Source organism: Akanthomyces muscarius, chromosome 4, assembly GCF_028009165.1.
Source record: "Akanthomyces muscarius strain Ve6 chromosome 4, whole genome shotgun sequence".
Taxonomy (NCBI): Eukaryota; Fungi; Ascomycota; class Sordariomycetes; order Hypocreales; family Cordycipitaceae; genus Akanthomyces; species Akanthomyces muscarius.
In genome coordinates this window covers 520,483-548,241 of record NC_079244.1, presented here as the reverse complement: position 1 = coordinate 548,241, position 27,759 = coordinate 520,483, and the positions used below count along the sequence as shown (strand labels likewise).

General features: G+C 54.2%; 7 protein-coding genes across 8 annotated transcripts; 3 read left to right on the top strand and 4 right to left on the bottom strand.

Moving 5' to 3' along the window:
• Positions 1 to 74: 74 nt before the first annotated feature.
• LMH87_010802 (uncharacterized protein) lies at positions 75 to 2,643 on the bottom strand (the record flags this gene model as incomplete). Its single annotated transcript, XM_056199839.1, has 3 exons — positions 75 to 1,297; positions 1,364 to 1,778; positions 1,834 to 2,643. 3 exons carry the CDS (start codon positions 2,641 to 2,643, stop codon positions 75 to 77), a joined length of 2,448 nt encoding a protein of 815 aa, XP_056051749.1.
• A 2,405-nt stretch (positions 2,644 to 5,048) lies between these two features.
• On the bottom strand, positions 5,049 to 5,431 carry LMH87_010801 (uncharacterized protein; the record flags this gene model as incomplete). The annotated part of the gene is made up of 2 exons (XM_056199836.1): positions 5,049 to 5,088; positions 5,184 to 5,431. 2 exons carry the CDS (start codon positions 5,429 to 5,431, stop codon positions 5,049 to 5,051), a joined length of 288 nt encoding a protein of 95 aa, XP_056051748.1.
• On the top strand, positions 5,054 to 5,869 carry LMH87_010800 (uncharacterized protein; the record flags this gene model as incomplete). 2 transcript variants are annotated; one of them, XM_056199837.1, is made up of 4 exons in its annotated part: positions 5,054 to 5,099; positions 5,161 to 5,173; positions 5,236 to 5,339; positions 5,481 to 5,869. In XM_056199837.1, the coding sequence occupies 4 exons, from the start codon at positions 5,054 to 5,056 to the stop codon at positions 5,867 to 5,869; spliced, it is 552 nt and encodes a 183-aa protein (XP_056051747.1). The 2 variants fall into 2 exon arrangements, with proteins under 2 accessions (XP_056051747.1, XP_056051746.1); XM_056199838.1 differs by lacking the exons at positions 5,054 to 5,099; positions 5,161 to 5,173; positions 5,236 to 5,339 and having other exon boundaries at positions 5,525 to 5,869.
• Positions 5,870 to 7,484: 1,615 nt separating this feature from the next.
• Positions 7,485 to 9,402, top strand: LMH87_010799 (uncharacterized protein; the record flags this gene model as incomplete). Its single annotated transcript, XM_056199834.1, has 3 exons — positions 7,485 to 7,860; positions 7,958 to 9,262; positions 9,329 to 9,402. 3 exons carry the CDS (start codon positions 7,485 to 7,487, stop codon positions 9,400 to 9,402), a joined length of 1,755 nt encoding a protein of 584 aa, XP_056051745.1.
• Positions 9,403 to 10,428: 1,026 nt separating this feature from the next.
• LMH87_010798 (uncharacterized protein) lies at positions 10,429 to 13,046 on the top strand (the record flags this gene model as incomplete). Its single annotated transcript, XM_056199833.1, has 6 exons — positions 10,429 to 10,562; positions 10,755 to 10,921; positions 10,976 to 12,052; positions 12,602 to 12,730; positions 12,787 to 12,933; positions 13,000 to 13,046. 6 exons carry the CDS (start codon positions 10,429 to 10,431, stop codon positions 13,044 to 13,046), a joined length of 1,701 nt encoding a protein of 566 aa, XP_056051744.1.
• Positions 13,047 to 16,301: 3,255 nt separating this feature from the next.
• LMH87_010797 (uncharacterized protein) lies at positions 16,302 to 17,416 on the bottom strand (the record flags this gene model as incomplete). The annotated part of the gene is made up of 5 exons (XM_056199832.1): positions 16,302 to 16,432; positions 16,515 to 16,540; positions 16,964 to 17,020; positions 17,080 to 17,127; positions 17,361 to 17,416. 5 exons carry the CDS (start codon positions 17,414 to 17,416, stop codon positions 16,302 to 16,304), a joined length of 318 nt encoding a protein of 105 aa, XP_056051743.1.
• A 4,736-nt stretch (positions 17,417 to 22,152) lies between these two features.
• Positions 22,153 to 22,515, bottom strand: LMH87_010796 (uncharacterized protein; the record flags this gene model as incomplete). The annotated part of the gene is made up of 1 exon (XM_056199831.1): positions 22,153 to 22,515. The coding sequence occupies one exon, from the start codon at positions 22,513 to 22,515 to the stop codon at positions 22,153 to 22,155; it is 363 nt and encodes a 120-aa protein (XP_056051742.1).
• Positions 22,516 to 27,759: the final 5,244 nt, after the last annotated feature.

Below are 27,759 nucleotides of genomic sequence, written 5' to 3'. Positions count from 1 at the left end.
CTTCTCTCGCTGAGTAATGTTTTTGTGTTTGTATCACAAACCCGCATTTTGTAAACGACTCTGGCGGGCGTCAATCAACGCGCCGTGCCAATCACCCCGCTGAGCATGTTCTTGGTTTGGGAGCCCCAGTCTCCCGTGCTGCCGTTACCCGCGTTTGTGTCCTCAACCCGTCTCGGCTCCTCGCCGTCCGGCATCATGAGGCGAAACTCCTGCTCGGGCGGAATCGCCGGTACGGGCGGCGGCGTGCCCGACTCGTCGGCGGCGTCCTGCTGACGCTGCTCCTCGCGCTTCACGCGGCCCGTCTGCTGGCGCACCCACGAGCTGACGGTGCGGAAGCGCGGCGGCGAGTCCTCGGACGCCTCCGTATACACCGTGTCTCTGCGCGCGGAGCCGTTGCTGTTGACTGTGGTGGCGGTGCTGTGGCGGTTGCGCTGCTGCTGCTGCTGCTCGTTCTCGGCAGTCATGTTGGTGACGTTTTGGAGCTTGCTGGACGTGGTGGACTTGCGGCTCTGCTGCCTGGAGGAGGGCACGACAATGTCGCCGTCGCCAAAGCCCGAAGATAGAGAGGAGAGGTCGCTGATGCGCCGGGCGCCGAATGTAGAGGGTAGCGTCAAATTGTACTGGGGCGTGATGGAGGAAAAGGACGGCTTGGGACCGTGGTTGGTGCCCACGAGCTGCCGAACCTGCGAGGCGATGTGCGCTGGCTTTGCGGCTGCATCGTTGGCTGGCACATCGCCAGGAGCCTCGAATGGTGACGTTGATGAAGGGGTGGTGCTTGAGGCAGGCGCTGCGACGAGATGCTTTCCCACGGCCGATGGTCCCATGGCCGCCGCTCGGGTGCTTATCTCTGCAACTGGGGAGACGCCGAGCGAGGATACGGCCATGGTCGAAACGCCGACAGATGATACCGTACCTCCTACCGCAGCGGTGCTGTTAAACTGGGAGATGATGGAGCTTTCTCGTGTAAAGGTCGTTTGCACTGTGATGGGTGCGAGCTTAGGAATGTCCGCCGTGGTGGGAGCAGGGCCAGCCGAGGCGGGAGTGGCTGAACTGGTCATCTTTTCTGCGAAAAAGTCTCCATATGGATCACCGAGACTCTTCCAACTATCGTTCTTGTAGAATCTGTCGCGGACGTATGGGATCTTGCTCGCAACGTTGGCGAGACCACGCTTTGCTTTGTCCAGAGGCGGTCTGAATAGTGAGCTAAATGACCGATCGCCGCCAGAGGCAGGATCCCTCTGCTGCTTGCGTGTTCGCCAAAAGTAGAATCCGACGGCAGCAAGTGAACAAACGCAGACTGTTTTGGTAAGCTCTGTCAGCGGAAATGCTCAACTCGTTGTTCAGCTTGTCGTTTGCAACGTACCTAATACTCCCATCGCGACGGCAGCACCTTGACCGGGGCTGGGCCCACCGCGAGAGCCACCTTGGCCGTCACCACCTTGGCCGCTGGGCTCGGGCTTGGTGGTGTCAGGGTATGGCGTAACAGACTGTCCCGCCCCCAAGCTCGAAGTCCGCGAAACGCTGGTGAGCATTGTGGTCGGACCGGGAGCCACGGCAAACGGCGTCGTGCTGAAGTAATCGCCGGATGATGTACCCTTTTTCGCACCAGATGTAATGGCAGGAAGAGCACTCGACAATACGGGCGTGAGAAGCAGGCGTGTGCCACTCTGGGTGGTGGTCACGGTCGCCCCAGGGACGATAACACTAAGGGAAATCTTCTGGTCTTCATCCGTAGATGTAGGTGAAGCATCAGGCGAATCCTTTGAGGAGGTCTTGGACTGTGCCTTGTTAGCTCTGTCCTGAGATGTGACTGTATAGCGGGAACCTATTTACCGTCGTGGATGACGAGTCTGTGGAAGGAGGGTCATCTGTCGTCTCTGACGATGGCTGCTCTGCCTTGGGAGGGGGAATATTATCGATTGGTTTGTCAGTGGTCTTTGGAGGATCAGGCTTCTTGTCACTTGAGATGGGAGGCGGCGGCGGAGGTTTGGTTTCTTTGGGAGGTGGCGGCGGCGGTGGTGGTGGTGCTGCTGTCGTTTGAGGGGGATCACTTGTCACTTGCGGGGGGTCGCTCGTCACTTGAGGAGGATCGCTGGTTTGAGCTGGAGGCGGTGGCTCCTGTGTTGGTGGAGGCGGATCATTCTTTGGTGGTTTTGTCTTTGTCTTGTGCTCATGTTCAGACGACTCGCTGTCGCTACCACCAAGAGCGCTGGCCACGGCGTTGACGCCCTTGCCTATCCCATCGGCAATTGATCCCACGGCCGCGTTGGCAGCATCACCGATCCCTCCTCCTAGTGCAAACGCAGACTTTGCAGCATTGCCCGAGTCGTGGAGTCCTTCTGCGACATCGGCCACAGCCGACCCGAGTCCCTTTGCAAAGTTGCCCAGCTTTCGCTCTTCGAGGATGGCCCGGATCCCATGAGCCTCTTGGCTGACGTCTCTGCGCGTGAGCATGGATGGCGGTTCGCGTGGTGGGGACTGGTATCTCTGTCGGCCAGCGACACTGGCAGCTCGGAAGCGAAGGCGCTGCCTCTCGGCGATGGAGGCAATGTCAATGTCGCTGTCGTCCTCTTGCGTCCACTCTGGAAAGGAGCGGGTCGTTGTGGCGGACTGCGTGTCGACGTCAATATCGGAAGGAGGCATATTGATGTTGGTTCAGCGGAGAAGCCTCCTGGATATAAGCCGATTATAAATTAAAAGGACTGAGCAGATGCATCACAGATGGTAATGCTCAGCCAATGCTGTATCATTCGATAACAGTGGTGTACGGGTGAAAGTTGAGTGTAGACTTCAGGTACACTCTGAAAGGGTAAAGGGAATTCGAGAAGGAGAGAGAAGGCAAAGAAGAAGGAAAAGTAAAACGCCAACAACGAACAGAGTGTAGTAAATGAATGAGAGAATTCCAGGCGAGATGGACGATTACGGCAAGACGACTTGCGTCAAGTCTGTAACAGTCTAGTCATCGGGGGGTTTAGAGGATCTGAACATACCAAGCAGTGACGGGGAGAGGCGATGCCGAGGGGTGGGAGGGAACGGATCTGTCAGCCAGTCGGACGATGGCTACGCCAGATGCAAACCAGGAGGGACACAGGGGCCCGGCTACGAGTGGACCAGCCTCATCCGACCATTCTGCTCCCGTACGAGACCTCACTGTGCAGGAAAGCAGGAACTAAGATGCATGTGTCCAAGGTACGACGAGGTGGGGGAAAGGGTGCCGCAGCGCAGGGGGGAGCATGGCTGTCCCGCGCGCGATGTCGGGTGAAGCCCGCTCGACGACATGAAAGACGTCAAACGGCCGAGTGGTGACTTGAGACGACCATGTATGAGCTTGCGGGTCAAGTCTTTCCTGGGTTTGGCAGTTGACAGGGGGCAAGGCAGGAACATGCAATGTCGATGACGGTGGGCGTGGAGGAGGGGCTTATGAGGAGGAGTCCTGCAGGAACCCCGAGCTATAGTTGATACTAGACTATAGTACGTAGTGTAGAGGGACAAGTAGTTTTAAGAAGATATGAGGAGAAGAGAGAAGGGAGAAAATATCTTTCCTGATTTGGAAGCGATGCCGAAGCGCGACAGGCTATGATTGGGTGCTGACGCCCGGGGGCCGTGGGCTATGGCATGTTCGCGCAGCGATGGTGAAGTTGGTGATGTGACTGATCCCGTGTGCTAAATAATGCACTTGGAAGAAAAACCTCGGGCTGCCTCTTTTTTTTCCTCCCTTCAACTGCGTGGGACAGCCCTGTAATCAAAGTAATAGAATGCAACTGATAGTTGGGTGGTGTGGCTTGCGGCAAGCCAAAACGACGGACTGTGGACCGCTTGGGGAAAAGGCGTCGCAGAAGCTGGATCTACAGGTTTCAGGAACTGCAACAGTGTCAAAGCGTTGCGGCGAGCAAGGCTAGCCGAGCAGGGGTATGAAGCAACTGGCAAGTGGCAAGGCATTATTGCCTCGCGCGTCCGCTTGACAGTTGGGAAAATTTAGTTGCTTTTTCGGGTTTACTGGGCTGATGTCCATTTCGTGGCTTTTTTCCCTCTCATTCCTTGGTTTCGCTGCTTGCAATTTGTTTTATCAGTTGACAGGGCTAGGCTTGGTATAAGTGGCTAGTATACCGGGCGCGCTGCACACATGTGGACAAGGCACCTACCCGAGGTATACCTTGTGTAAGCTATAACATATGCCTTTTCGACTGTTTGTAAATTTCACGTGAATGATTCATGTTCAACGCGATATGATTGTTTTGATACTGAAAGCGTCGCCGTTTTCAGGTTTGACTTATGCGGGTGAGGTCCAGAACGCGGGGGTTGTGCCTGGGCGATGGGGGGCGCTTCGGGTTTCGCCATGCATAAACATTGTCATCATCCGATGCAGAGACGGATATGTTCTTCTTTTTGATCCGTAAGCTGTTGTTGATATGCCAAAACTTATAGGTTTGATGTCATGTTTCGCGAAACTACGGCATCCAAGGCGCTACTAGCTATCAGATGCCTTGGCGCGCCAATCACGAAGGCTGCATCCATATTTCTACGGCTGGCTCAAGTCCATATACGCGGCAAGAATGGATCAAGTTTCATTATGTGGTTTGTGGTTTACTGAAAGTAGAATTTGCCGAATTCTGATGGATCTTCAGAGGATGCCTCACGTGGGGAGACAAGTTAGTGGCCAAACCGTGCATTTGTAGATTCCGGATTCCAATGGCTCAAATTCTGTTTATAGCGCAGTACGTGTATACATATGTGTGTTTGTATGCGTTTGTGTGTGTGTGTCCATCTTCTCTTTTTGGTCAAGGTTCCCGACGGCGCTTAGCTGGTACTCCAGTTCATGCCTCGACTTGCGCCGTGTGCTTTGTGTCCAAAGATGTCACTTGTGTAGCGATTCACCAGAAAATTCCCGCGTACCAATTCATCACAAGATCTCCTTGCGTAGCCGTGAATCAGAAAAACACCAGGCCAGGCCTTGAGTATGAAGACCGAGCTTTGTCTCACGGGGACACTCGATCCCAACTATAGAGCGCCTGCAATCAGATTGAGTCTGAACTATAGAGGTTTTGCAATCAGTATGGCAGATCCCATCTTGATAAGCGAGCTCTGGGACTACGTTACGTGTCAGTATACCGCCAAAACTTTTCGGAAGACATCGACGCCCTGACGGCACCTCTTTTACAGTGTCTCGCTCGTGGTAAGCTGACCTATCTGAACAAGTATCATTCAAGCTTTCTGACGAGACGAACTCGACATCAGGAATCACGAGCGCATCACCAACGAGGCCAAGGCTCTCGAGCTCGTCGCTCAAAACACAGACATTCCCGTGCCGCGCCTGATAGAGCATGGAATACACGATGACGGTAGGCGCTAACTCGTGACACAGCGAATATACGGCATCACGCTCGACAGAATCGGCCAAACGGGCTGCATGGCACCCTTTGGGCGAGCGCATACCTCAGAAGGCCGATGCAGGACGTGCATTAAGGACGCCCATGGGACAGCCCGCATCTTTATCGAAAACTCAGTCATACCCAGGCTCTACGGCATGTGGTCCCACGAGCGAGGCATCGACGGCTTCGTGATGCCACCGTCGTGGCTCGTCCCCGACACGCAGCCCCCGTGGAAGGGCAACAAGGCGGCGTTCAAGACGCTGCCGCTGCCGGGACGGCGCTACAACTTCCAGCACGGCGACCTGGGCGCATTCAACATCATGATGGACCGGCACACGCTGCAGATCAAGGCGCTGCTCGGCTGGGAGTTTGCCGGCTTCTTCCCGCCGGGGCTGGAGCGTTGGCCCGGCACGTTTGACGCGGCTGCGTTCCGCGAACGAGGGGCGGGGGGATTGCTCGCATCGGGGATTGCGGAATTTATACCGGAGGAGTACCTGTAGTGTTGCGAGGCATGGGAGGACAAGGGCGAGCTGGCGGATCTGGTGATTCAGGGAAAGCTGCCCGATCCGCACAAGGTCAAGATGGATCTTGGTATACCGGAGCTCTGGATGGTACCAGGTGGACAGCGCCATCTGGTACGAAGGACTGATCCTATGTGGCACTGACCATGGAGAATATGTATAATTTCACATACATTCAAAGTTTCAAAAACCTGCTAGTGATGTGTTCTGCTTTGTATCCTTCCTTCCGGTTGTTGGCGATGCTGTTGGCTGCCATACTTGATGCAAAGGACAGGCAGAGAGCCACATCAGCCGGTCCAGTGGAAAAGACATGTGTTTTTCACGGACCAATGGGCGGCTTCAAGTGGCTTTTCGTGTTTAAAATTCACGTAAACAAGAAGCGACATCAAGGAAACGACTTCTCCCCGCAATCTCTTGGCCGGTCATCGGAATCGTTGTGACACTGATTTGCGCCAGCTCGGAGCACTTCGGCACGTGCAGAGCGCGGGAGCTCCCGGGCCGCCAGCAGCAGCCAGGCAGAGCGAACAGTGGGCGCAGAGTCAATCGCAGTACGGAGCAGACTTTCTGACGGCCGGAGAATCACGGACCAAGGGCCTTGGGATATCTTGCTTTTGATCAGGTGCGGTCATACGGCTGACGAGATGGGCTGAGGGCGTTGGTGGTGCGTTGGCAGAGAGGGAGAGTAATGCAGCCGCGCCCGGACGGATGAGCCAGTAATATCGGCGTCAGCGGGCGGATACAAGCTGTATCGGCATTCTCACAAGCTTGTGAGATCTGGAAAGCATGCGTCCTTATCTGGAAGCAGTACTGACCGGATGCCTACAAATTGGTAGCGAGCCTGCCTCAGCGACATGTCCTGTACCAGTAATAGCTGGGAGAGACAAGAGTCGCGACAGCGGCTGGGAATTGTCTGTACCACGCACACATCAGCTCGTGTGCGGTTTTTTCTTGTCCTTTCTGCCCTTATCTACCATCATTTCCTTCATCTTTTATCATTTTTTTTTCCCTTCCATCTCCAGTTTATCGCGGACTGCGTCATTAACTAGCACCCCGTCTTAGTCTATTATAGCGGGCCCTGAAGAGCCAACAGGGTCCCTTGGCAGCGCGAGGTTACAGGCATCGATCGCCTACCAGACCAGCCACCAGCCCCCTGGGAGCGCTGTAAGAGGCCACAAACGGCCACTGGCTGAGGCTCGAATTAATAAGGCGAGGCCGCTGAAGCCTGTCCAGAGCCCCCGCCGAACCCGCCGGCAAGCTCCCTGAAGCCTGCAAAGCACCGCTAAAAGGCCGCTGGAGTGGGCGCTTGGCCCCAACTTGGAACTAATTTTTTCGACTTTTTTTTTTCCGGCGACTCGCGCGCACCGGCTGGCTCACAAGCTGGAGCTCTCCCCTGTCGTGTCGGGCCGCCGATTTTTGTTTGCGCCTCGCTCTTCTCCGTGACGCCCTTCTCAACAACAAGCCAATCCATTGCGCCAATTGCGAGGCCACTCGTTCATCCATCCTCGCGGCCATCCTTCATCGACGCTTCTTCCATCTCCTCGAAACAGGGGCACTCGTTTGCTTCCCTTTTGCCTCGCACGGAGCGACAGAGAACATGGCCTCGTCATCGAGAGCTATGGCTGCCATGGCCAGACCTGGCCTCCAGCTCGCCGGCTCCAACGCCCGCATCGCGACAAGAGCCTTTTCCGCCGCCGCGCGCACCTCGTCAATTGCTGCGCGATGCGCCGCCAGGCCTTTGCCGTCCATGAGACTCGCCGTCACCGGCCGCCTCGCCTTCCGCAGAGCCTACTCGGACGAAGCTCCCAAGCCCAAGCCCGGCAAGCTGCGCAGAACCTTTCGCTGGATCTGGCGCCTCACCTACCTCTCCGTCCTCGGCACCCTGGGCTACACTGCCTATGTCATCTACGACGACCGTAATCCCGGCGAGCAGTTTATCCCTGACCCTTCCAAGAAGACTCTTGTCATTCTAGGTATGTGACACATCAGCTTCCGGCCTCTCCGACTCTCGGCCCGGAATGATCTGCTTCTCTCTTCAGACCGACTCAGCTAACACATTTCCGACACAAGGCACCGGCTGGGGCTCCGTCGCTCTCCTCAAGAACCTCGATACCGAAAATTACAATGTCGTCGTCGTCTCCCCCCGCAATTACTTCCTCTTCACCCCTCTGCTGCCCTCATGCACCACGGGTCTCATTGAGCACCGTTCCATCATGGAGCCTGTTCGCTCCATCTTGCGCCACAAGAAGGGCGCCGCCAACTACTACGAAGCCGAGGCCACCAGTGTCGACACGGATCGCAAGGTCATTACCGTCGTAGACAACTCCGACATCAAGGGTGCCACTAGCACCACCGAGATTCCCTACGACATGCTCGTCGTTGGTGTCGGCGCCGAGAATGCCACCTTTGGCATTCCCGGCGTCAGAGAGCACAGCTGCTTCCTTAAAGAGATTGGTGACGCTCAGCGCATTCGCAAGAAGATCATGGATTGCGTCGAGACGGCTGCCCTCCGCGGCCAGTCCGAGGAGGAGATGAGCCGCCTCATGCACATGGTTGTCGTCGGTGGCGGCCCTACCGGTGTCGAGTTTGCTGGTGAGCTGCAGGACTTTTTCGAAGAAGACATCAAGAAGCTGGTCCCCGGTATTAGCCCCCGCTTCAAGGTCACCCTCATTGAGGCTCTTCCCAACGTCTTGCCCTCCTTCTCCAAGCAGCTCATCGACTACACCGAAAACACCCTTCGCGAGGAAAAGATTGACATCATGACCAAAACCATGGTGAAGAAGGTCACCGACGACACCGTCGAGGCTGAGATTAGCAAGCCTGACGGCACCAAGGAGCGCGTCGTGATCCCTTATGGTCTCCTGGTCTGGGCTACCGGCAACGCTGTCCGCCCCATTGTCAAGGACATGATGGCCCGCATCCCCGCCCAGAAGGACTCCCGCCGCGGTCTCGCCGTCAACGAGTACCTCGTCGTCCAGGGCGCCCGCGACGTCTGGGCCATTGGTGACTGCGCCGTCGCCGGCTATGCCCCCACCGCTCAGGTCGCCTCCCAGGAGGGCAGCTTCCTCGCCCGTCTCTTCAACAACATGGCCAAGACGGAGAGCCTCGAGGGCCGCATCCACGACCTCAGCAGCAAGATGAACCTCAAGGCCGGCAACTCGGCCGACGAAGCCCACCAGATTGAGCTTCTCGAGAAGCAGCTCCGCCGCGTCAAGGACGTCAAGCCCTTCCGTTACTCCCACCAGGGCAGCTTGGCCTACATTGGCAGCGAAAAGGCTGTCGCCGATGTCAGCTGGTGGAACGGCAACCTGGCCACCGGCGGTAGCATGACCTACCTCTTCTGGAGAAGTGCCTACCTTTCCATGTGCTTCAGCAGTAAGTTTTTACCCTTTCGACACATCCCTGTCATCCAATATCGCGTCGCATGCTAACTTTGTCCAGCTCGCAACCGTGTCCTCGTTATCCTCGACTGGCTCAAGTCCAAGGCATTTGGTCGCGATATTTCTCGTGAATAAACGACAAAAACAACCAGACTCTCTCGACGGGGCAAGCAGCAGTCGGTACAAAAACACTGCCACCCCTCCAGCGAGCAATGACGGCATTTTCTGGTGGTGATTTATTCCTGGTGTTGGAGTATAATACGTGTATTCTTTTATTTCATTTTATTCTCTTTGTTTCGATATCATAGAATTGGGTCTAGGCTTGCAGAGCATGAAGAGAAAAGACGCGACCACGCGTCCCGGGTGGCCACCCGTATCGGCTACGAATCAGTTCTACTTATTCTATGCTACCCAACTGCCGTTCAAGGCAGTAGTCGTTGACCGTGACTACGTGTGGATTGCGTATTTGTGTCTAGATACCTTGGTGCGTGTACCTGGCTGCTGTTTGGTGACACACCTTGTAGCGATTAGAGCTCACTCGCTGACAGGTGTTGTCAGATAGCCGAATAGAGTCAGTCACCGTGTAGAATCCTATTAAAGCTCAGTGTTCTACTATAGAAACATATCTACCGCATAAAACCGGTCACCAAAGACATGATTACCAACATTGAGTGCTTTGCCTTTTTTTACACTCAATACAGGGTAGGCCCTGAATTCTAAAGTTGCCCAGGAACGTGAGATGCCGACATTCAGACCCATAAATATCGACCAATAGTTGCCAATCAAGAACCCTTATCTGACTTTTTTTTTTCTGGGCCGAAAATTTTCCGCGCCGAGCCAGGCCATGCCAGGCAGAATGCTTGGCCGAGTCAAGCAAGCGCGGCCCATATAAAAAAAAAAGTCGGCGGAAGGCCCGTTCAAAAGTCTGCCAGGCAGGCTAAGGAAAAAAACCTTGTTAATCTCGTTGCCCCTTCACACTCCCCTCAGACATCATCACCTTATCTTTTCCCCTTTCATCCAAAATTTCGCGGCAGAGATTCTCATCTTGTCAGACCTGTTTCTGCATTCTCTCCCGATTCCTCTCCTTTTCCCATACTTTTCGTGTAATACTTTGCTCGATCGCAGTCCTTTCAATCTCGACAACCCGCAAACAACACAAAAATGTCCAGCTACGGTGATCGCGGCGGTCGCTCTGGCGGCTACGGCGGCGGCGGTGGTGGCCGTGGAGGCTACGGCCGTGATCGTGAGGATCGCGGTGACCGCGGCGGCAGCTACGGCGGCGGCTACGGCGGAGGGTAAGTCTTTTCGTCTCCTATTCTCTTTCCTTGTCTCGTTTCTCCGTTTGTTGGGTGCAAACGAGGCTGTGGCGATGTTGCCAGCTCAGCCCATCTTGGTGTCAGCACACAGCAGTAGCGCCCGCACAACAAGTTCTTCAGAGACAAGAATGCAACGTGCAAATAACAGTCGGCTAACGATTTTTTCCCCAGTCGCAGTAACGGATACTCCAACGGCGGCTCCAACGGCTACAGCGGCGGCGGCTCTGGTGGCTATGGCGGCGGCGGAGGTGGCTACGGCGGTGGTGGCGGCTACGGCGGCGGCGGCGGTGGTGACCGCATGTCTGCTCTCGGTGCCGGCCTTCGCAAGCAGGAATGGGGTATGTATTGTTCATGGATATATTTCCTTTGACAGATTTGCTAACCAGGATCAGATATTGCCACCATGCCCAAGTTCGAGAAAGATTTCTACAAGGTCAACAGCGAGGTTGAGAACCGCTCCGAGGCCGATGTCACTGCTTTCCGCACAAAGCACCAGATGACTATCGCTGGTAGCGACGTCCCCAGACCCGTCGAGACCTTTGACGAGGCTGGCTTCCCCCGCTACGTTATGGATGAGGTCAAGGCGCAGGGCTTCCCTGCTCCCACTGCCATTCAGTCCCAGGGCTGGCCTATGGCTCTTTCCGGTCGCGATGTCGTCGGTATTGCCGAGACTGGTTCCGGCAAGACTCTTACTTACTGTCTTCCCGCCATCGTCCACATCAACGCCCAACCCCTCCTTGCCCCCGGCGATGGTCCCATTGTTCTTGTTCTCGCTCCTACCAGAGAACTTGCTGTTCAGATTCAGCAGGAAATCACCAAGTTCGGCCGTTCTTCCCGCATTCGCAACACCTGCGTTTACGGTGGTGTCCCCAAGGGCCCTCAGATTCGTGATCTTTCCCGCGGTGTCGAGGTCTGTATCGCCACTCCCGGCCGTCTGATTGATATGGTCGAGGCTGGCAAGACCAACCTGCGCCGTGTCACCTATCTTGTTCTCGATGAGGCTGATCGTATGCTCGACATGGGTTTCGAGCCCCAGATTCGCAAAATTCTTGAGCAGATTCGCCCGGATCGCCAGACTCTGATGTGGTCTGCTACCTGGCCCAAGGAGGTCCGCGCTATGGCTTCCGACTTCCTCCATGACTTCATTCAGGTCAACATTGGTTCCATGGACCTCGCTGCCAACCACAGAATTACTCAGATCGTTGAAGTCTGCTCCGACATGGAGAAGCGCGACAAGATGATCAAGCACCTCGAGAAGGTCATGGAGAACAAGGAGAACAAGATCCTCATCTTTGTTGGCACCAAGCGTGTAGCTGACGATATTACCCGATTCCTTCGCCAGGACGGATGGCCCGCCCTCTCCATTCACGGCGACAAGCAACAAAACGAGCGTGATTGGGTCCTCGACCAGTTCAAGACTAACAAGAGTCCCATTATGGTGGCCACTGACGTGGCCTCGCGTGGTATTGGTGAGTATCATACCCCTCCTCCCCCTCCCCCCTATTATGGCAACTTCCAGCGAAACATGTGCTATACTTTACTCTCGTGTGTCTAGGGGCTATCTTTACTGCGCGCAATTGCCTGGAATGACCGTATCCACGTGGTTTTTCTCAATGCTTGGAGTCTCGATCCGCTGTGTAGCTGCCCGATGGCTATACTCGTATTCCACCCTTGTACCTTCTTCTCTCATCGTGGTATAAGTGTGGAGGTGGGCATCGCTTGACCCGATCAAGCTTGTTGTCTGCCTAGGCTCCCTGATCTCCGAGGACGACCTGTGACTGCATTCGTATTCTCCAGGACTGGAAATTTGCATACAAACCGCAATTGGATTGCCCCCATCTCCTTCCGCTTCTAGCAAAACGGGATGAAGCATCAGACTGGCCGACGCACCTAGCCAAATCTATCTAGAGCTGTGGCAGCTGTCTGCATGACTTTGCACTTTAGCGCTGGAACAACTCGTTGCTGTAACACGCCCGTGTGTGTTTTCGACTGCTAACATGTTTCTTTTCTCTGAAAAGATGTTCGTAACATCACTCATGTGCTCAACTACGACTATCCCAACAACTCGGAGGATTACATCCACCGTATTGGTCGTACCGGACGTGCCGGCGCCAACGGTACTGCCATTACGTTCTTCACCACTGACAGTAAGTTGCGAATATTCATGACGACAAAAACGTCCACGTGCTAACAAGATGATTAGACCAGAAGCAGGCTCGTGAGCTTGTCAACGTTCTTCAGGAGGCGAAGCAGCAGATTGACCCTCGTCTGGCTGAGATGGCTCGCTTCGGCGGTGGAGGTGGCGGCCGTGGCTATGGTGGTTGGGGTCGTGGCCGTGGTGGTGGCAGAGGTGGGTTCCGCCGACGCTTTTAAAGGATTTTGGACAAGACGACAACTCTGACGCCAACATCGCCAGGTGGTAACAACGCCAACAACATGCCGCTACGCAGCCGTCGCTGGTAAAGAATGCGTAACGTAGCACACTCCTGATGACGACGGGTGTTTGACGACATGCACCTTTGCTCTTATTGCTCCAAAATCCAAAAAGTAAATCGGCACCAAAACACGGCTATGCATCACGGTAAAAAGAAAAAAAGCCAATGAGGCTTACTCATACGGCGTTTGATAGAGGTCACGGACTGCTTTTCCACCTGCTTTATTTCCATTTCTAAGTAATTCACTAGACTATTTGGCCGAGCAAGAAGCTCGCGACTATTGATTTCACGCAATTGAACTTGTCTTATTTACTTGCTGTCTCGGTGTTCCTCTTGATTTTGTCCCTAATCCTCTCGTATAGAATTGCTCAGCTGGCCCAAGGACCAGGGCTTGCGTTGCTGGACTGTTTCTTGTTGGCTATGCTTTTGCTTTGCTTTGTAATGTTTAGGTAATTAAGTAATGCGGAGAATGCCGATTTCGAAAACCGGCTTTTTGGGTATTAAAGTGAGACTTGCATGTCTTGGATTTGAAAGTGATTTGTGCCTCTTTGGGCCATGTGCATGAGGCGGTTGGGCATTTTGGACCGTGCTCAATTCTTTTTCTCCCACCCCCACGGCGGAAAAGAGGCCGCATCTTCTTCAGCCTCTCCGTTTATCAATCGACATGTAGTAATTTGTAGATACAAGGATGGATGATGCATGGCCGTCTCTCAGCTTGCATCTTCTCTGGCAGCCAGCGGTGACCTCTCCTGGTGCCCGTCGCCCGCTTGCCAGTCAACCAGAACGTCATGCCCGTGCCCCGTGTCCTTTTGATTTTATTTGAATCAATTCCGGTCTCGCATTTCTGTTTGTTTTACATTCACATTGCCATTCTTGAGAGGTTCGCTTCGGCCTCTTTCGGCCCAAGACATCAGAACGCCTGTCCAACAGGTTTTGGAGGCTTGGCTCAACGTTTCGCCCTAGTGCCCGCTGTTACACGACAGGCCGTTTCTTTGTGTCCGTCTCAACGACCACGACTTTGGCCCTTTTTTTCTTTTCTTTTTTTTTCTTTTGTCCTTGGAATTTGGCGTTTTCCCTCCTAAATAGCCGGTAGCTGGCAGTTTCGGCCTCTGCCACTGCTGCCGTCCTTTGATTCCGACTGGTCACACCACAAATTCACCCAGTAGTGGTGCGCGGCGCAATCGCGTCGCGCATCGAGATACGTCCCTCCGCGGCGACACAAAAAAAACCCCATGTGGTGCTGGAACAGGAAATCGCCGACACACTTTCGCTGACATGGAGAAAGGGACAGCGTCAGGATTCAGGTCAGACGTGACGGCTTCCCCCCCCACGACAGAATGTCAACGCGTCATCATTTCTTTCGATATGTTTTATGCACACTTTGCCAGTGTTGTCATCCTGCTATGCCCATTGTGTGATGGTCTCACCAAAAAGAGGCACCGTTTTTAATATCTGTAGGGCTTAGTTCAAAGGCCTACTACGCCCAGACAATAACGCATAAACGAACGCGAGATCACTTGGGTGGCAAAATTTCCCACTCGAGGCTAGTACGCGTATCTTCTTTTTATATGCCCAGAACGTCTCTGCCGGCGGAAGGGCAGGGCTCTCGTTTGGCAACCTTGCGCCGGCCGACCTGGATAGGCTGCTTGTTGTCAAGCTGAAAGAGAACAATGGATGGTGTGGACTAGCGGGCTTTGGTGCTGCACTCCGCACGTCAAAATTATTTCCAAGGATCATGAGGCGGACCGGCTGATAGGCATTGGAAAGGAAAGCAAAAGACAAGCGAGACGGTCAACGAAACTGTCAACTCAACTGTCCACTCGGACACGGACTTCTTTTCCTCAAATGGAACAATGGTACGGTACACGAGAACAGAGGGGGGGCCGGAGGGTTGTTCTCCCCCGGCGGTTGGTCCATAACAATACTGGCAAGATGCTTGCAATAACGGGATACTCCAAAAAAACAGGAGTCCAGAAGTGTGTGTGTGTGGACACCATCTTCTCCTCACGTTTGTCACTAGTACTGTGGTACTCCAGGATAGAACAAGCATACCAGTAATGATAATGAAAAGAGCCCCCAACTTATAGCAGGGGTGTTCTTATAACAGACCCGATGTCATGCTGCCATGTCGTGTGAACAGCCCAGAACACCACTTTTGTCGTGATTTGAAGTGCACTCCACTGCATCGGAGACCTCTTGCTGGCTGGAATAGAATTGCTCCAAGCCACTCGTCTGGTGGCTCTTTTAATAATGTCGACGTCCACCCGTGAGGGCTGCCTGCAGCTTTCGATGTGGTGGCGTTCCCTTGACGTGTACAAAGACGCGGCTCTTTTGCTCTCGTAGCTGCCACTCTTCCTTCCCCGCCTTTGGATTGCAAACAATGCCTTGATCATGTTCTGAGATGTGCTTCGCGTCACGTCGTGGCTGCACCCCAGAAGCCTCATTTGCAAGTTGGAGAACCTGAGCCATTATTTAGCCCTAGATTTAGTCTGCTGGCGTATACATGTCTAATGCAGCCCTGTACTCTGCTTGCCTGCCAATCGGTCAACTGCTTTGCGGCTAGAGGACAGTCCGCGACTAGCGTACTGGGCCAGTCATTAGAACTGTATCGCCCAGCTGAACAGGTCGCATCGAGAGCCACGAATCGACACTCTGGCGTGTCTGTCATCCGAATGAGCAGTGGTAGAGAGTACAAGTAGCTTCTTTCCATTGAGCCGTGCGAATGTGCTCGCATGCGCCACCTACTTGCTTTTCTTGTGCTATAGCGACTGCTTGGCTGTTGAGTCCCAAACTGCAATCACAAGTGCCATTGACCGTCAGCAGCAGTGCCTTAAACAGTCAAATGTCCTGCTCTTCACCCAAAAGGCTTCCTGGAAAGGTTGTTGCCGACTGGTCGTGAGCAAATACTCAATGCCTCGAAGCACAGTCAGCGAAGAAACGTGCCTCACCTAGCTTAATTCTAATAATGGGCACACCCTAGCGTTAGCTGCTCCGTCGCCTCTGACTGCGCCCGCTGCAAGATTGTGCTGTTCCATGCGCTCTTCCAGCGTGGTCACCCTGCTTTGCGTGCCTGTTGCCTGCTCCGTGCAGATGCATACGGGTCCAGCAGCTTGCGGGGGCTCGTCTCTCCAAGATGCCAGTTTCGGTCGACAGCTAGACCTTTTGGCTGGGCCCGCATGAGCCTGCCTGACCAAGGCACTGGCCAATCGTCACGGGAGTTTGAGCGCCGCAAATCAACGCCCTAGTGCCACTCTTCAGCCATACAACGGACACCACACCCCTCCTACCTATCCTGGCTGTCTCTTCCGAGATTAGTGAACCGTAGACTCTGCCTGGCGGCCACCAGCCTTCCCGAAAATTGTCGGATAGTGAGGGTATCGGAACCATCGAGCACAACGTGCACGATCGAGAGACCTGCTGATTATTGTATGTCAAATCAGCGCAAGACTTGCACAATAGTGAAGCTATAATTTGCCATGGTGGAGTTTGACCTCACTCAAGACAGTACCCCGTATGCATATGCTACATAGTTAGCGGCGCTCCTGAAGCTTTGACCGTAGCAGCGCCGTCAATGATTCGAATAAGTTGACTCTGACAGTTCCAGGTAGGCAAGTTCTCAAAGGTCAGACAACGTAGATGTGGCCCTCCTGCACCAGGCTCGGGCTCGCCTGCATCCATGTTATATTTCGTTGGCTAACCTGCTGACAATAGTTGGGCCAGTTCTGGGCAGCAGCACATGCAGACCGGGGTTTCCAACATCATGTCTCGAGGGGGTGTGCCGATTCGCGTTCAGCAGCGTGGGATGCGACGGCTGCCCAAAACCTCCCAGTCATGCTTATGTGCCTTCATCCATCGACGGAACTGTAGTGATGTTGCATGTCTCTGGCCTTTTATTTGCATGCTCATCTTCAAACGGTTCTAAAATGCTGGGAGACATAGTCGTACCCTAACCATCGTTTTCTGTCTCCCGGTTGACAAGCGCTGTTAGTGCCATCTGGGTTACTGCGTCCCAGCTTTTAGTGATCTGGGACTAAGGCCGGTAAGACAGGGACCGGACTTACCACCAGAGAAGAGTTGAAATAGCCCCTAGATACCAGTAGCTAGTGACACTGTTCATGCGCCTACTCAGTATGATTTTAAAGCCCGGAACTATCATGCGGTGTGCTGCGGCAATGCTACCGCATCGATGGCTGCCTCGTATTGCGTGACATCTTTAAGCCCGGGATTGAAGCCTGCAATGCAGAGTTTTTTGCAAGGGAGTAGGTGGTACGCATATTACGAGCCCACGACCTGGCCTCATTCGGCTGGTCGGTGACAATTGGAGGTGCCTCGAGCGACTTACCCCAGCATGAAGACCAGAGAGTCTCGAAGGAAAGTGGCCTCGACAACTGCCAGCATACCACCAGGCCTCTGCACTGCAACCCTGTGAGAATGGAGTCCTGATGAGCTGCCGACATTCAGGAGCGCTGAAAAAGGATCAGTTGTTAGCGTTGGCCAGCTCAGGCTCTCGCGGCGGCCGCTGAAGCCATGCGCGGCAGCTAAGAGTTGGGGCTAACTCCGTATGCGAGTTTTCAGGGCTAGCGGATGATGTGCTGCTAGGATCTTCCCGCACAATGCAACAAGTACTCCCTTAACGAAACGCAGCGCTTGGTAAACCCAGAAATGGAAGCCATTGAGAGATGAGGAATTCAATAGTGTGGCTAGCAGCCACAAGGACGGCTCTCGCTGGCAGTCCATGCATTGGTAGGTGAGCGACAAATCTTTCAACTTTTTTTTGGCACCAACAAAGAAGACAAAAGCACCTACTTTCCGAAGCTGGTCCAATGAGCGGAAATGCTTTTGGATGCAGTTGTGGTCCAAGATTGGCATATTGCCTTGGTATAATTGTTGTTGAGCTTTAACGAGGTAATGTTGTAAACCTGTACCGTTGACAATAGCCAATTGTGCCCAAGCTGTTTTTCAACATGTTGCACTGATGCCCGTCGAAGACGAGACGTTGATTCCACGTAGACGACGCACAAGCAATGTGTTACTGGGCAAAATATGGCAACGTCGATGCTGAGCCAACGAGCCTACACAGTGCTTTACCGCGATGACAGGCCACGCTCCCGGCGGAGGCAACTAAAAATGGTATTGGATGTTGCAGAGCCTTTGATTCATACAAAGCGCGTGAGTTGTCTGCTTCTTTGAATTTCAGACGTCTGGACGTGCTCCGATGACTACACTCGAAACCGCTAAGGCTCCTTTTCAATCTCAGAGCTGGCTCATCTCGGAGATAGATACCTGTGCAATCGGTTGCAGAGATTCGCCCTACGTATTCTTAGTGCTTGGTGGTAAAGCTGTGGTCCATCGTATGTGCGATCTGTCGTGTTACCGTGACCATTGAGACCCCATGGCACCTTGTTTCAGGTGAAAGCATCTTGCCCAATGAATGGTGAGCCGAAATTGGTCGTTGGAGACTGCCTCAAGTGAATAACACCACCCGCCGCATTACATGCCGGATGTCTGATGCACTCTGCTCCAAGCCATCCCACCAACAGCGCGAATTTAGACCAGGCTCTCGGCCCTTGTCCGGACTGGTTTTGTCACTAGTAATTGTGTGGAGTGAGTGGACATGGCTTGCAGCCTCCACATCTCAGCGCGGCACACACCCTTGCGACCCCCCGGCTCTTGGTTCGTTTCCCTGGTTTGGTGCGTAACAATAATTCCCTCCTGGGGCTTGGCTTTCACCGTACTTCGGAAAATACAGGCATCCCGGGGTGTTTGCAAATGCGTTGAGAGTGGATACGACGCTCTATTGGCCTCTTCAAGCTTGGTGGTTGATATGACTGTTCTATGGCAGTACTCCGACCAGGCGCCTAAGCCTTCTTTGTTGGCATGGTGTGTAATTTCAACAGCCAGCTGGCCAAGTTGGTGTTGCGAATGGCAAGGCTGGATAACCAATGCTGGCCAAACCGATAGGACAGTGCATAACTTGCCAAGTGAGAAGCCTTGTGACCGAGACACGTCGTAGATGGCCTTCGGTGAGCAAAGTCAGCTATGAACAACTGTTCTGTTTTGGAGTCTGCCGCTGAGAGCGCTGAGCGTAACAGGCTCAATTGTGTAGCCAAGGCAGAGGCGAGGGTGCTGAACCTTTCAGTCGACCCACCTCATTCGGCGGAGGCAGCATGTTGGACACCTTGGTATTTGTTACCATTGGAAGACGCCAGCGAGTTGTCGTACAGAGATCTTAGTGAATGATCGCAAAGGTAGACATGGGTGCCAATGTGAGGTCTGCAGCGCAGTGGAGATCCACGTGAGAATCCCAGGCTTATGTGGTTACACAAGGTTGAAGCCACGGGGTCTTGGGGGTGTCTGAAAAGGATTCTGAATGCGCTGCAGCAGCTGTACAGGCTGGCCTTGTGTAATTGGCCATGCTGGGGCAAGCCACACCATGCCAGCTTTGCTTTCAAAAAGAAGGTCAAGCCATCCAGCGATCTCTTGTGAAGTCGCTGCGCTCGCTTTTGCGGCTGAGAGTCATGGCGTTTGAGCAAAGTGAGCAGTGTGGAACCGGCTTCTGATTCGGAGGCCGCCAAGCAGGATTGCGGCCATCTGCCTTGATGCAGCCTCGATGCAGTCTTTTTGCATCTGGCTAATCTCAAGCGCTGTTGTGTAGCCGTATTTTTTATCATCTTTTCATTGGTGCCAAGCTAAATAGCTTCCCCAGGTTTGGGGGGTTGCACAGTTCTAGTACCTATTGAGTTAGCTGTCGAACCCAGCCAGGGCCATCATCGGTAGCGTACGCCCAAAACCCGATCCACCTGCCAGGCCAAGTACCAGTAGATTCTAGGCGCGAATGCTATAAATACGCTTACAACGGGTTGAAGCGTGAATGACCGTGGCTGCCTAGCAATGGCAGGGCGGTGGGAGTAGGAGTCGCAGCGCGATCCGCACGTAGACAACGAAATCAATAAGGTCCTTCTTCGGCGGTTTATGCTGAGCCTTGGCAGAGGTAGCAGTTTTCCATTGCTGTGCTGATGATGGTAGGATCAGGTTGGTGCATCCGGTGGCGCAAGTTGGAAAGGCAGGTGCGGGGTGGTTTCGCAGACATTGAAACAGGAAGCTCGCAGAAGCCGTTGAGCCAGAGCCACCTTGCAGATCGCCGACACCCCGCTACGGTCATGCTTCGATGCTGATGTCGGTGAGCGGCAAGAAATAAATACACGGATGCAGGACGGCAGGCGCTGGCAGTTGAGCGCATGGGTTGTAGTCAGAGCCGAGGCTCGGAGGCAATGGTTGCGGTGGCGGATGGCGTTGTGCAGAAGAAGGCACGCGCAGCCAGAGTGACAATGCATGCCAGCTGCAACAGGGCTGCAGAGGGGGGCGCACAAAGCATGCCGGCAGTGGCAGTCGAGCTGTCCTGACATGCTGCAAAGTCGCAGACAACCCCCCGATTGCGTGGAACAACGGCTTGGCTCTCGCGCGCGGTGGCATTGCAGAAAGCCCCCCCGCACATTGTAGCAGAAGGTAACATGCGGCATCCTTTGGACACATGATGCGCAAATGCCATATGTTGTTAGTACTTTTCATCTATTAGACGGAGGGCTAATAGACCAAGAGATCGGCCTTCGGTCGTATGCGATGCCCAGCTCCCGGGTTGTCAAAAAGCAAAGCCGACGCGCCAGGTTGCTGACGGCCGGGAATAGGTCGAGCAGGGCGACGAATGCATCGAGACACAACACTGAGCGCCCAGTTCAGAAATGGCAGAGTGTAGCAGACTAGCGGCGCAGGCCCAGCAAGCGTGCGTCTGGAATCAGATCTGGGGCTTGGTCCTGGTGGCCTGTGGCTCGCACTGACACTCCAGATTTGCATCAGACATGCATCGGCGCCCCCGCGGAAGTAGCAGTAGTTAGTTAGTGTGACTGGACGGCCTCTGTGTACCGAAGCACGAAGCCAAGAAGGAGGCGGGATGTGATGCCAACTACCATTGACATTGAAGCACGGACGGGCCACCGGGTGTTGAAAGCGTGACAGACAATCGGGACTTGGTCGAGAGGGGGGGAGGGGCAGCGCAGCGAGTCGCCTGGAGGGATTGCTAGAAGCACCCCAGGCTGTTGAAGTGGTGGACAGTGGAGTATTGACCTGAGAAGGAGGTAATCGAGAGACGATGATTGACGGATTAATCGGCAGGCAAAAACTGGATGGATGGATGGATGGCTGGAGAAATGGATGAGTAGATTTGATTAACTGAAAGAGGGCCTCTTCGTTTGCAGTTAGCAGCGGAGGAAGAGACAGCGGCAGCAGGCGGAGGCGGCTCTGTCAAGAGACCAGTTCCGTGGAAGCTGCCGATGCCACCAAGCGACGGGAGTGAGAGCTGCAGGCGCCTGGCCCTTCTGTAAGTGGCAGAAAGATACCTGTAACCAGTGTATGCACCACCAAAAATACTGCATAGGTACCTCAGGTACTTAGGTACCTACCTACTGACAAGAGACCTGCTGCACCCAAGACCTGTACCACCAAAAGTCCAGGACCAGACAGCTGGAGCATGGATTGGTAATGTGACTGGCTGACAGGGGGCCCCCTAGGTCCGCTGGCTGTTGCCCACCCGAACTGGCAGGTTGCTTCTGCAAGCCTGCTTTTCCTCTCGATGGGGGCAAACCGAAAAATCTGCACGGCTGCTTGATCCTCGGCCGCCCCGACCCATCGGCTTCCAAATTCGCCAGTGCTCGTTTTCATTACGACATGCCGAGGTTGATGAGTGACATGAGTGTCATGAGTGTCTTTTCTCCTTCTCTTTCTCCGCTGATGCGAGAGCCCGGTCGCCGTTGACGCTGAGCCAAGTCATGTCATGGTCTGGTGGATGGTGGCCGCATGGCACAATGGTGACCAAAATCTCCTGCAGGGGCGATTTACTGTGCTAACCTCGTCACCAATCTGCCTGTAAATAGCGCCAGGCGTATGCGATCCAAAATCCAAGTGCCCGGATCGCCGCGCCACTAGACCGCTGGGAAGAACGGTAGACCAGCGACGAGGCTAGGAGACCTCCGAGGACCCAGCGGAAGCCCTAATATCGCGCTGGCGCACTCCGCGGTTCGTCCCAAGTTTCAGCACCAATCCTGAGGCTAGCCATGCACCGTGGACTGCGTCTTGCCCCTTCAGACTAGACCGATCGAGCGTGCGAGGGGAAGCCTTAGTGTGCCATTGTCCTGGGTGCTATTGTCGTCTGACAGCGACATCTGCGTTAGACCTGGCGGCTCAGCCAGGCGACCAGGGCCAACGGTCATTGTCGACTTTGAGTCGGTATTCCGTTTACGGAGCGACCGAATTGACCGACTTTCAGGTGCAGGTAAGTAAATGGCTGCACAGGTGACAGACATGCGCCAGGTCAATGGATGATCCTGTCCACGCCCCCCACCTGATTTCGGTCTTTCAATCCACCGACTGGCACGGGAATTGCTCTGTCCAGTCCTCTGACGCCTTTGCGTGCAGCAGGCCGGAAACGTGCAGCCAATGTCCATCCATCAATAAGCCACCCCGGCCCACCGCCAGAAGGAAAAAAAACCCTCCATGCCCCAGCACGACCAAAGCAGCGAGCATAGGTGGAGAGCGGCTGCCAACTGCTGTGATGGCCCTGTCTCTGACATGGAAAAAAGAGCGCAGATCATTGAGCTACTTTTGGGGATGCGATTGGAGCGCCGTTGGCCTTGTCAGGCGATGGGCTCGACATCGTCGCCCACTCACTAAAACCAAGCGTCTGTTGCTAGGGTTGTCAGGATCGTAGCGGCTCCCGCTAGGCGAGGCTTGCACATGCGTTGAACATAAAGTTTGTTCACAACGCCAGATCGGTAGCGGGAGACGTCCGATGTTGGTCTCGACGACGACGGGACGCGTCAAGTAACTAGAGGATTACTACGGAGTAGTAGCTCAGCATACGGTTACAAAAGTCAGCAATGAGATACCCTATAGCAAGGTTCAGCAGGGGGCGCCCGAGCCTGCACGGGACGGAGCTCGCTCCTGCCTTGACATTACTCAACACATGAGAGAAGACAGGCGCACTAGCCGACTGCGCACTTTGGACGGGGGTTTGACGGTGGACTCGATACACTGGCCGCTAGTAATGAATTTACGCTCGTCGCATCTCGGCTTACTCTTGTGTCGATTACTCGTTGACATTGTCCTACCTGGCAGCTAACCACGAGTAGTCGTGAAAGCAGGGGCTGTGTTGGCGACTCGGCTAGTGAAGGCGGGGAACAACAGTCGTTTGAACAAGTCACCAGTGAACGTCTGGAGGGTTATAGTGATAGGCAAGTGTTAGCGCCTCCGTCTTCTTGGCCCCTCTGATGTAGGAGATTGGGCTGCAGATGAAGACAGGCGAGCGAGCGGTGGGCTGTAACGTTAGCCAGTCGGGGCAAACATGGCCATCCGCACGGACTGTGCACTACTAGTATGCAGGCTCTATTTTAATTTGTGGTTTATACATTTATGAATCGATCTGAAAGCCCAGGGGTCTGAGTGCGAGGCAGCGCGAGCGTGGCTGCACAAAGCGGCTACTCGTGCGGATGCTATTTCAGTCACGTACTGAGTCAGAGACAGGAGCCAGAAGCAAAAGAGAAGAAACAGGATGCGACACCAGGAACGGGAGGCACAAGACACACGACTGAGCTGCAACTAGACCGGAGCCAAGAGCGGGCTCCAAGGTACAAATTGTATGCGACTGGTGAGGCCAAGCCGATGTTACGGCAGGCGGAGAGGGAAATTTTAGTGTGGCCCGGAGCATCTCAGCCCGGGGCATTCAGAGGACTCGGCCGACACTACTGGGGAGCAGGGATCCGCAGTCTGCAGAAATTTGGGGGAGAGGCCCAAAGGTGCCAAGGTTCGTTCAGTATGACGGAGAGAGGCCAGAACGCCACGCAGCGGTGCACAAGCCAGACCAGACGTGCCCACGCGTCGTGGTGCGGGCTCCGTCCGGGTTTTGGGCCTGAAGGAGAGCAGTAACTCCGAGAGGCCAGCTAGCAGGCCAGCAAGATGGGGACGTGGGAGTGCTGGCTGTGGAAGAAGCCTGCTTGAGATGCACATACTCAGTACTGGGTATAGCCAAACAGCCTAGCAACTAGTTGCAGGGGGGGAGGGGCAGACGAGAGCCGGGGGTGGACGCGCCTGGGAACGCGTGGGTTGGGGGCTTTTTTGGGCTTGCTGACTGGCTTGGTGAGGTCGAGCAAGATTAAGAACAAAGCGGTGGTGGATGTGGGCGAGACGCCATGAAGCTACCAGGAAGAGGACAAATATGATGACCGGGTTGGCCATGGGGTCATCTAACCAAGACGTAAGAGAAAGTGACAGAGATCAACGACACATTTGTAAGCCACGTTCAATTGGTGTTGAGAGGTGGCATTGGGCGTGAAGCTCAAGGAGCTGGGCGCCCTGAAAGGAAAGGGCAATGGCAGTGGAATGCGGCATACATAGGGACGGACAGTGGATTGGCAACGGGATGAGATGACCCGACGTCGCTTGGCAGGAGTCGCGAGAGAAGCTGATGGAGATGCAGATGGCTGTCCAACTGGATTGACTGGATAGTATTAGGACCGCGTCGGCGGCCGTGGTCAAGGATTGGGACTCCAGAGACGGAGAGACATGTGCTGGTGGCGCACCCACTTACCGACCAGGCAGCGTGACATGCCATGCACCCACCACCACCAGTCAGTCAGTGCGAGATGAAAAAATGGTGGATGGATGGCTGGCTGGCGGACAAAGCAGACTAGACCAAAGTCTGGGGCTGGGGTTGCATGAACTGGTAGGGCGGCGGCGGCAGCAGCAGCAGCAAAGGAGTTGACAACCACCAGTTTGATGGATGACGATGCGGAGGAGGACATGAAGAGGAGAAGGGGATATGGGTGCCGAGGTGTAACACGACCCCTCCACCTCGACGGGAATTCAACAATGAAAGACGTCACACGGGATGAGCGATCAGCTTTGTGGAATACAGGGAGACCCTGTGATTGATTTTTCCATCTGCAATGCAAGGCTGAAATGACCGGCAGGCATGTTGTCCATGGAACTCTGGGCAGTGGCGAGAACTGCAAAGAGATGCCCGTGACGTGGGACGTTTTGAATGAATCCGAGGTTTTGTATTTTTATTTAGCCCAGAATTACGGAGATGCATTTTTCAGAGACCAAGGAGGCAATAGATGAATTACTCGTGTACCGAAAGAAAAGAAAAAGTAAGAAAAAGCCACCAATGAGATGGAGGGTGTTCTCCTGACTCTTGACAAGCAAGCCATTGGGAAATAATTGCAAATACTTTTTTTTTTCGGGGTCCTTTTGTTAATCTCGTCTATAACCAAGGCAGCAAGAATATGTGGAAAATTTTCTTCTTCATGAAAAAGATACAATCGGACGTCTCCACCGGCTGGCTGACTGGGCTGCGACGGTGATTGGAATTTGTTTTCCACGGAGAGTAAAAGCCCAGAACAGGACAAAGCCTCGTGTGGGGAAGAGTAGGTGGAAGTGAGCCGCACACACCCCCCCTTGTTCGCACAGAAAAAAAAAAAAAAAAAAGTACCTGGACGTGCTGAAAGACAACCTGGGAGCTCGTAATAACACGAGGCAGCAATCAGAGCTTTGGTCTTCGTTCATATTCCCGTTCCGGAGACACGCCCCCCCTGCCTGGTCGGCTGCAGCTGCTCCCGTCGCGCGCGCGAGCGGCGAGCGCACTCTTTTGCTTTGTCTGGCAAAGGCTGGCTAGATGAAATTCCAAAAAAATAAAATAAAAATAAATAAAAATTCTGCGGGTTTCAGAGGAGCCAAATGCGAATATTTTTATTTTGTTTTCGTCATCAAGTCCTGATTTCAACTTCTTGGCATTCTTCATCTTGTGAGCTTCTAGATTATTCAGATGACACGTGCAGTAGTACGTCTCTTGCTAGCTGTCGGTTTTGCGCAGCACCAACATGTTGTTCTAGACTGCAGACGTTGTTTCGATTGTCTTTTTTAGCAGCCGCTGCTAAAGGGATTAACCGCCAAAATTCCTAGGCAAAGAGACCAAGCCCGTCCGACACTAGCCATGGGGCTGCGCACTATAAAAAAGAATTGGCGATGGGAGGGGGGAGGGGGAAGAGAGGCTAGCTAGCCCTTTTTGCTGGGCACTAGCGACGGACGACTGTCGTGTAACAAAGCAGTCTATTCCGCGAAGTGTGTGTGTGTGTGTGTGTGTGTGTGTGTGTGCATGCAATACGGATACATATGCGAGAAGCAACAGTTGGAAATGCAATGAACAAGAGAACTGGCCCGAAAGTCCCTTGCGCAGGCGCCCCAATCAGCGAAATCCGCAGCGGGACGAGAACAGGGCAGACAGACAGCCAAGGAGTTTGAACCTGGACACAGTCCCGGTACGTAGTGACATTCAGGCGTATCTTTGCATCGGTGTCGTATACCTTTTTTTTTTCTTCTTTTTTTTCCCCTTCAGACATGGCAGTTTTGCTGAATCGCATCCCTCCTGTCATGCCGTGCGCCACATTCCCACCTCCCTGGTCTTGGGTCGTTCAGCCTCCTCTGCGCTGTCGCCACTTTGTTTCTCTCTCTCAACACGCCATCCAATGACATTTCGCAATCACTCAGCTTGACTACTTTTAATCTTGCTTCTTACAATTCTTTCTCTCTTTTTTTTTATTCATCTAATTTTTGCCCCATTCTCGAGTCAGGGCGCTAGGCTGCTGTTGGAACTGACCGGGCGCTCAAGTTCACGCCCCCCCTAATCCCATCCAATCCTCCCCCCCCTCACCTCCCCTCCTTCATACCTATCTGACTAAAGATTGCCAGTTAGTTATTAGGTAGTTTTTGGCGCAATCAGCCCCCCCCCTCACCAAATCTGCACGCTTGGCTTGTTAGCTCGCCCCCGCGCTTTCCTGGTACTGGACGACTGTGTATCCGTACTCGCGGATGAATCGAGAAAATGTGCAACCAAGGCTGCGAATTGGAATTCAAAAAAATAAATGGGCCGAAATGCTACAGTAGGTTTTGCCCCCCGTCCTTGGTTGCTGATCTTGCTGGCTCCGGGGGGCCTGGTGCCCCCCTGCTCTCCCCGACACACGCCCCCCCCCCCCCTCGTCTGCTGTCTTGAGTTGCTGTGTACCAGTACTGCTACCGGCACGTCTGCAACCTGGTTTTTCCTTCTTGTCCAGCGCCGGGAATGGACCTCTGCCCCCCTTGTTGAAGATGCAACTTTGTCTGTGTGCGGATGTTGCATGCGCTGTCCTTGAATTGTTTGGGTTTGAGTGCACGCTTCTGCTGGTGCCAGACCAGTACTGGTAGAGGGCTGCTGTTCTGCTGGCACGCCTCCCAGAGGCGTCGTGCAGTGGGCTGGGCTGCTGGCTGGCTGGCTGGCTGCGCTGGAGGCGGCTTTCAGCACACCCACCCACCTGCCAGCATCCAACCAACCCACTCACACCAGCAGGCTTGCAGGAGCCACAGCGCAGCGCAGACGCAGACACATCGCCTGCTCCTCCTCGCCCTTTCGCCTCGCCCTTCTCCAGCCCAGTCCCGTCCGTCCGTTCAACCAGTGAGCTGTCTGTGTGAGTCTGTGTGTCTGTGTGTCTGTCCTCGCCCTCAGGCCAACCCAGAAAAAAACCCCAGAGAGAGCGGACCACCACTGCCAGCCGGGCCGGCCACACTCTCTGCCCAGCAGGAGAAAAAAAAAACATATACCGCTTTTGCGCCACCTGCTCTTCTGTGCGCGCCTGTTCATCTCGTCCATCGCAAAGATAAAA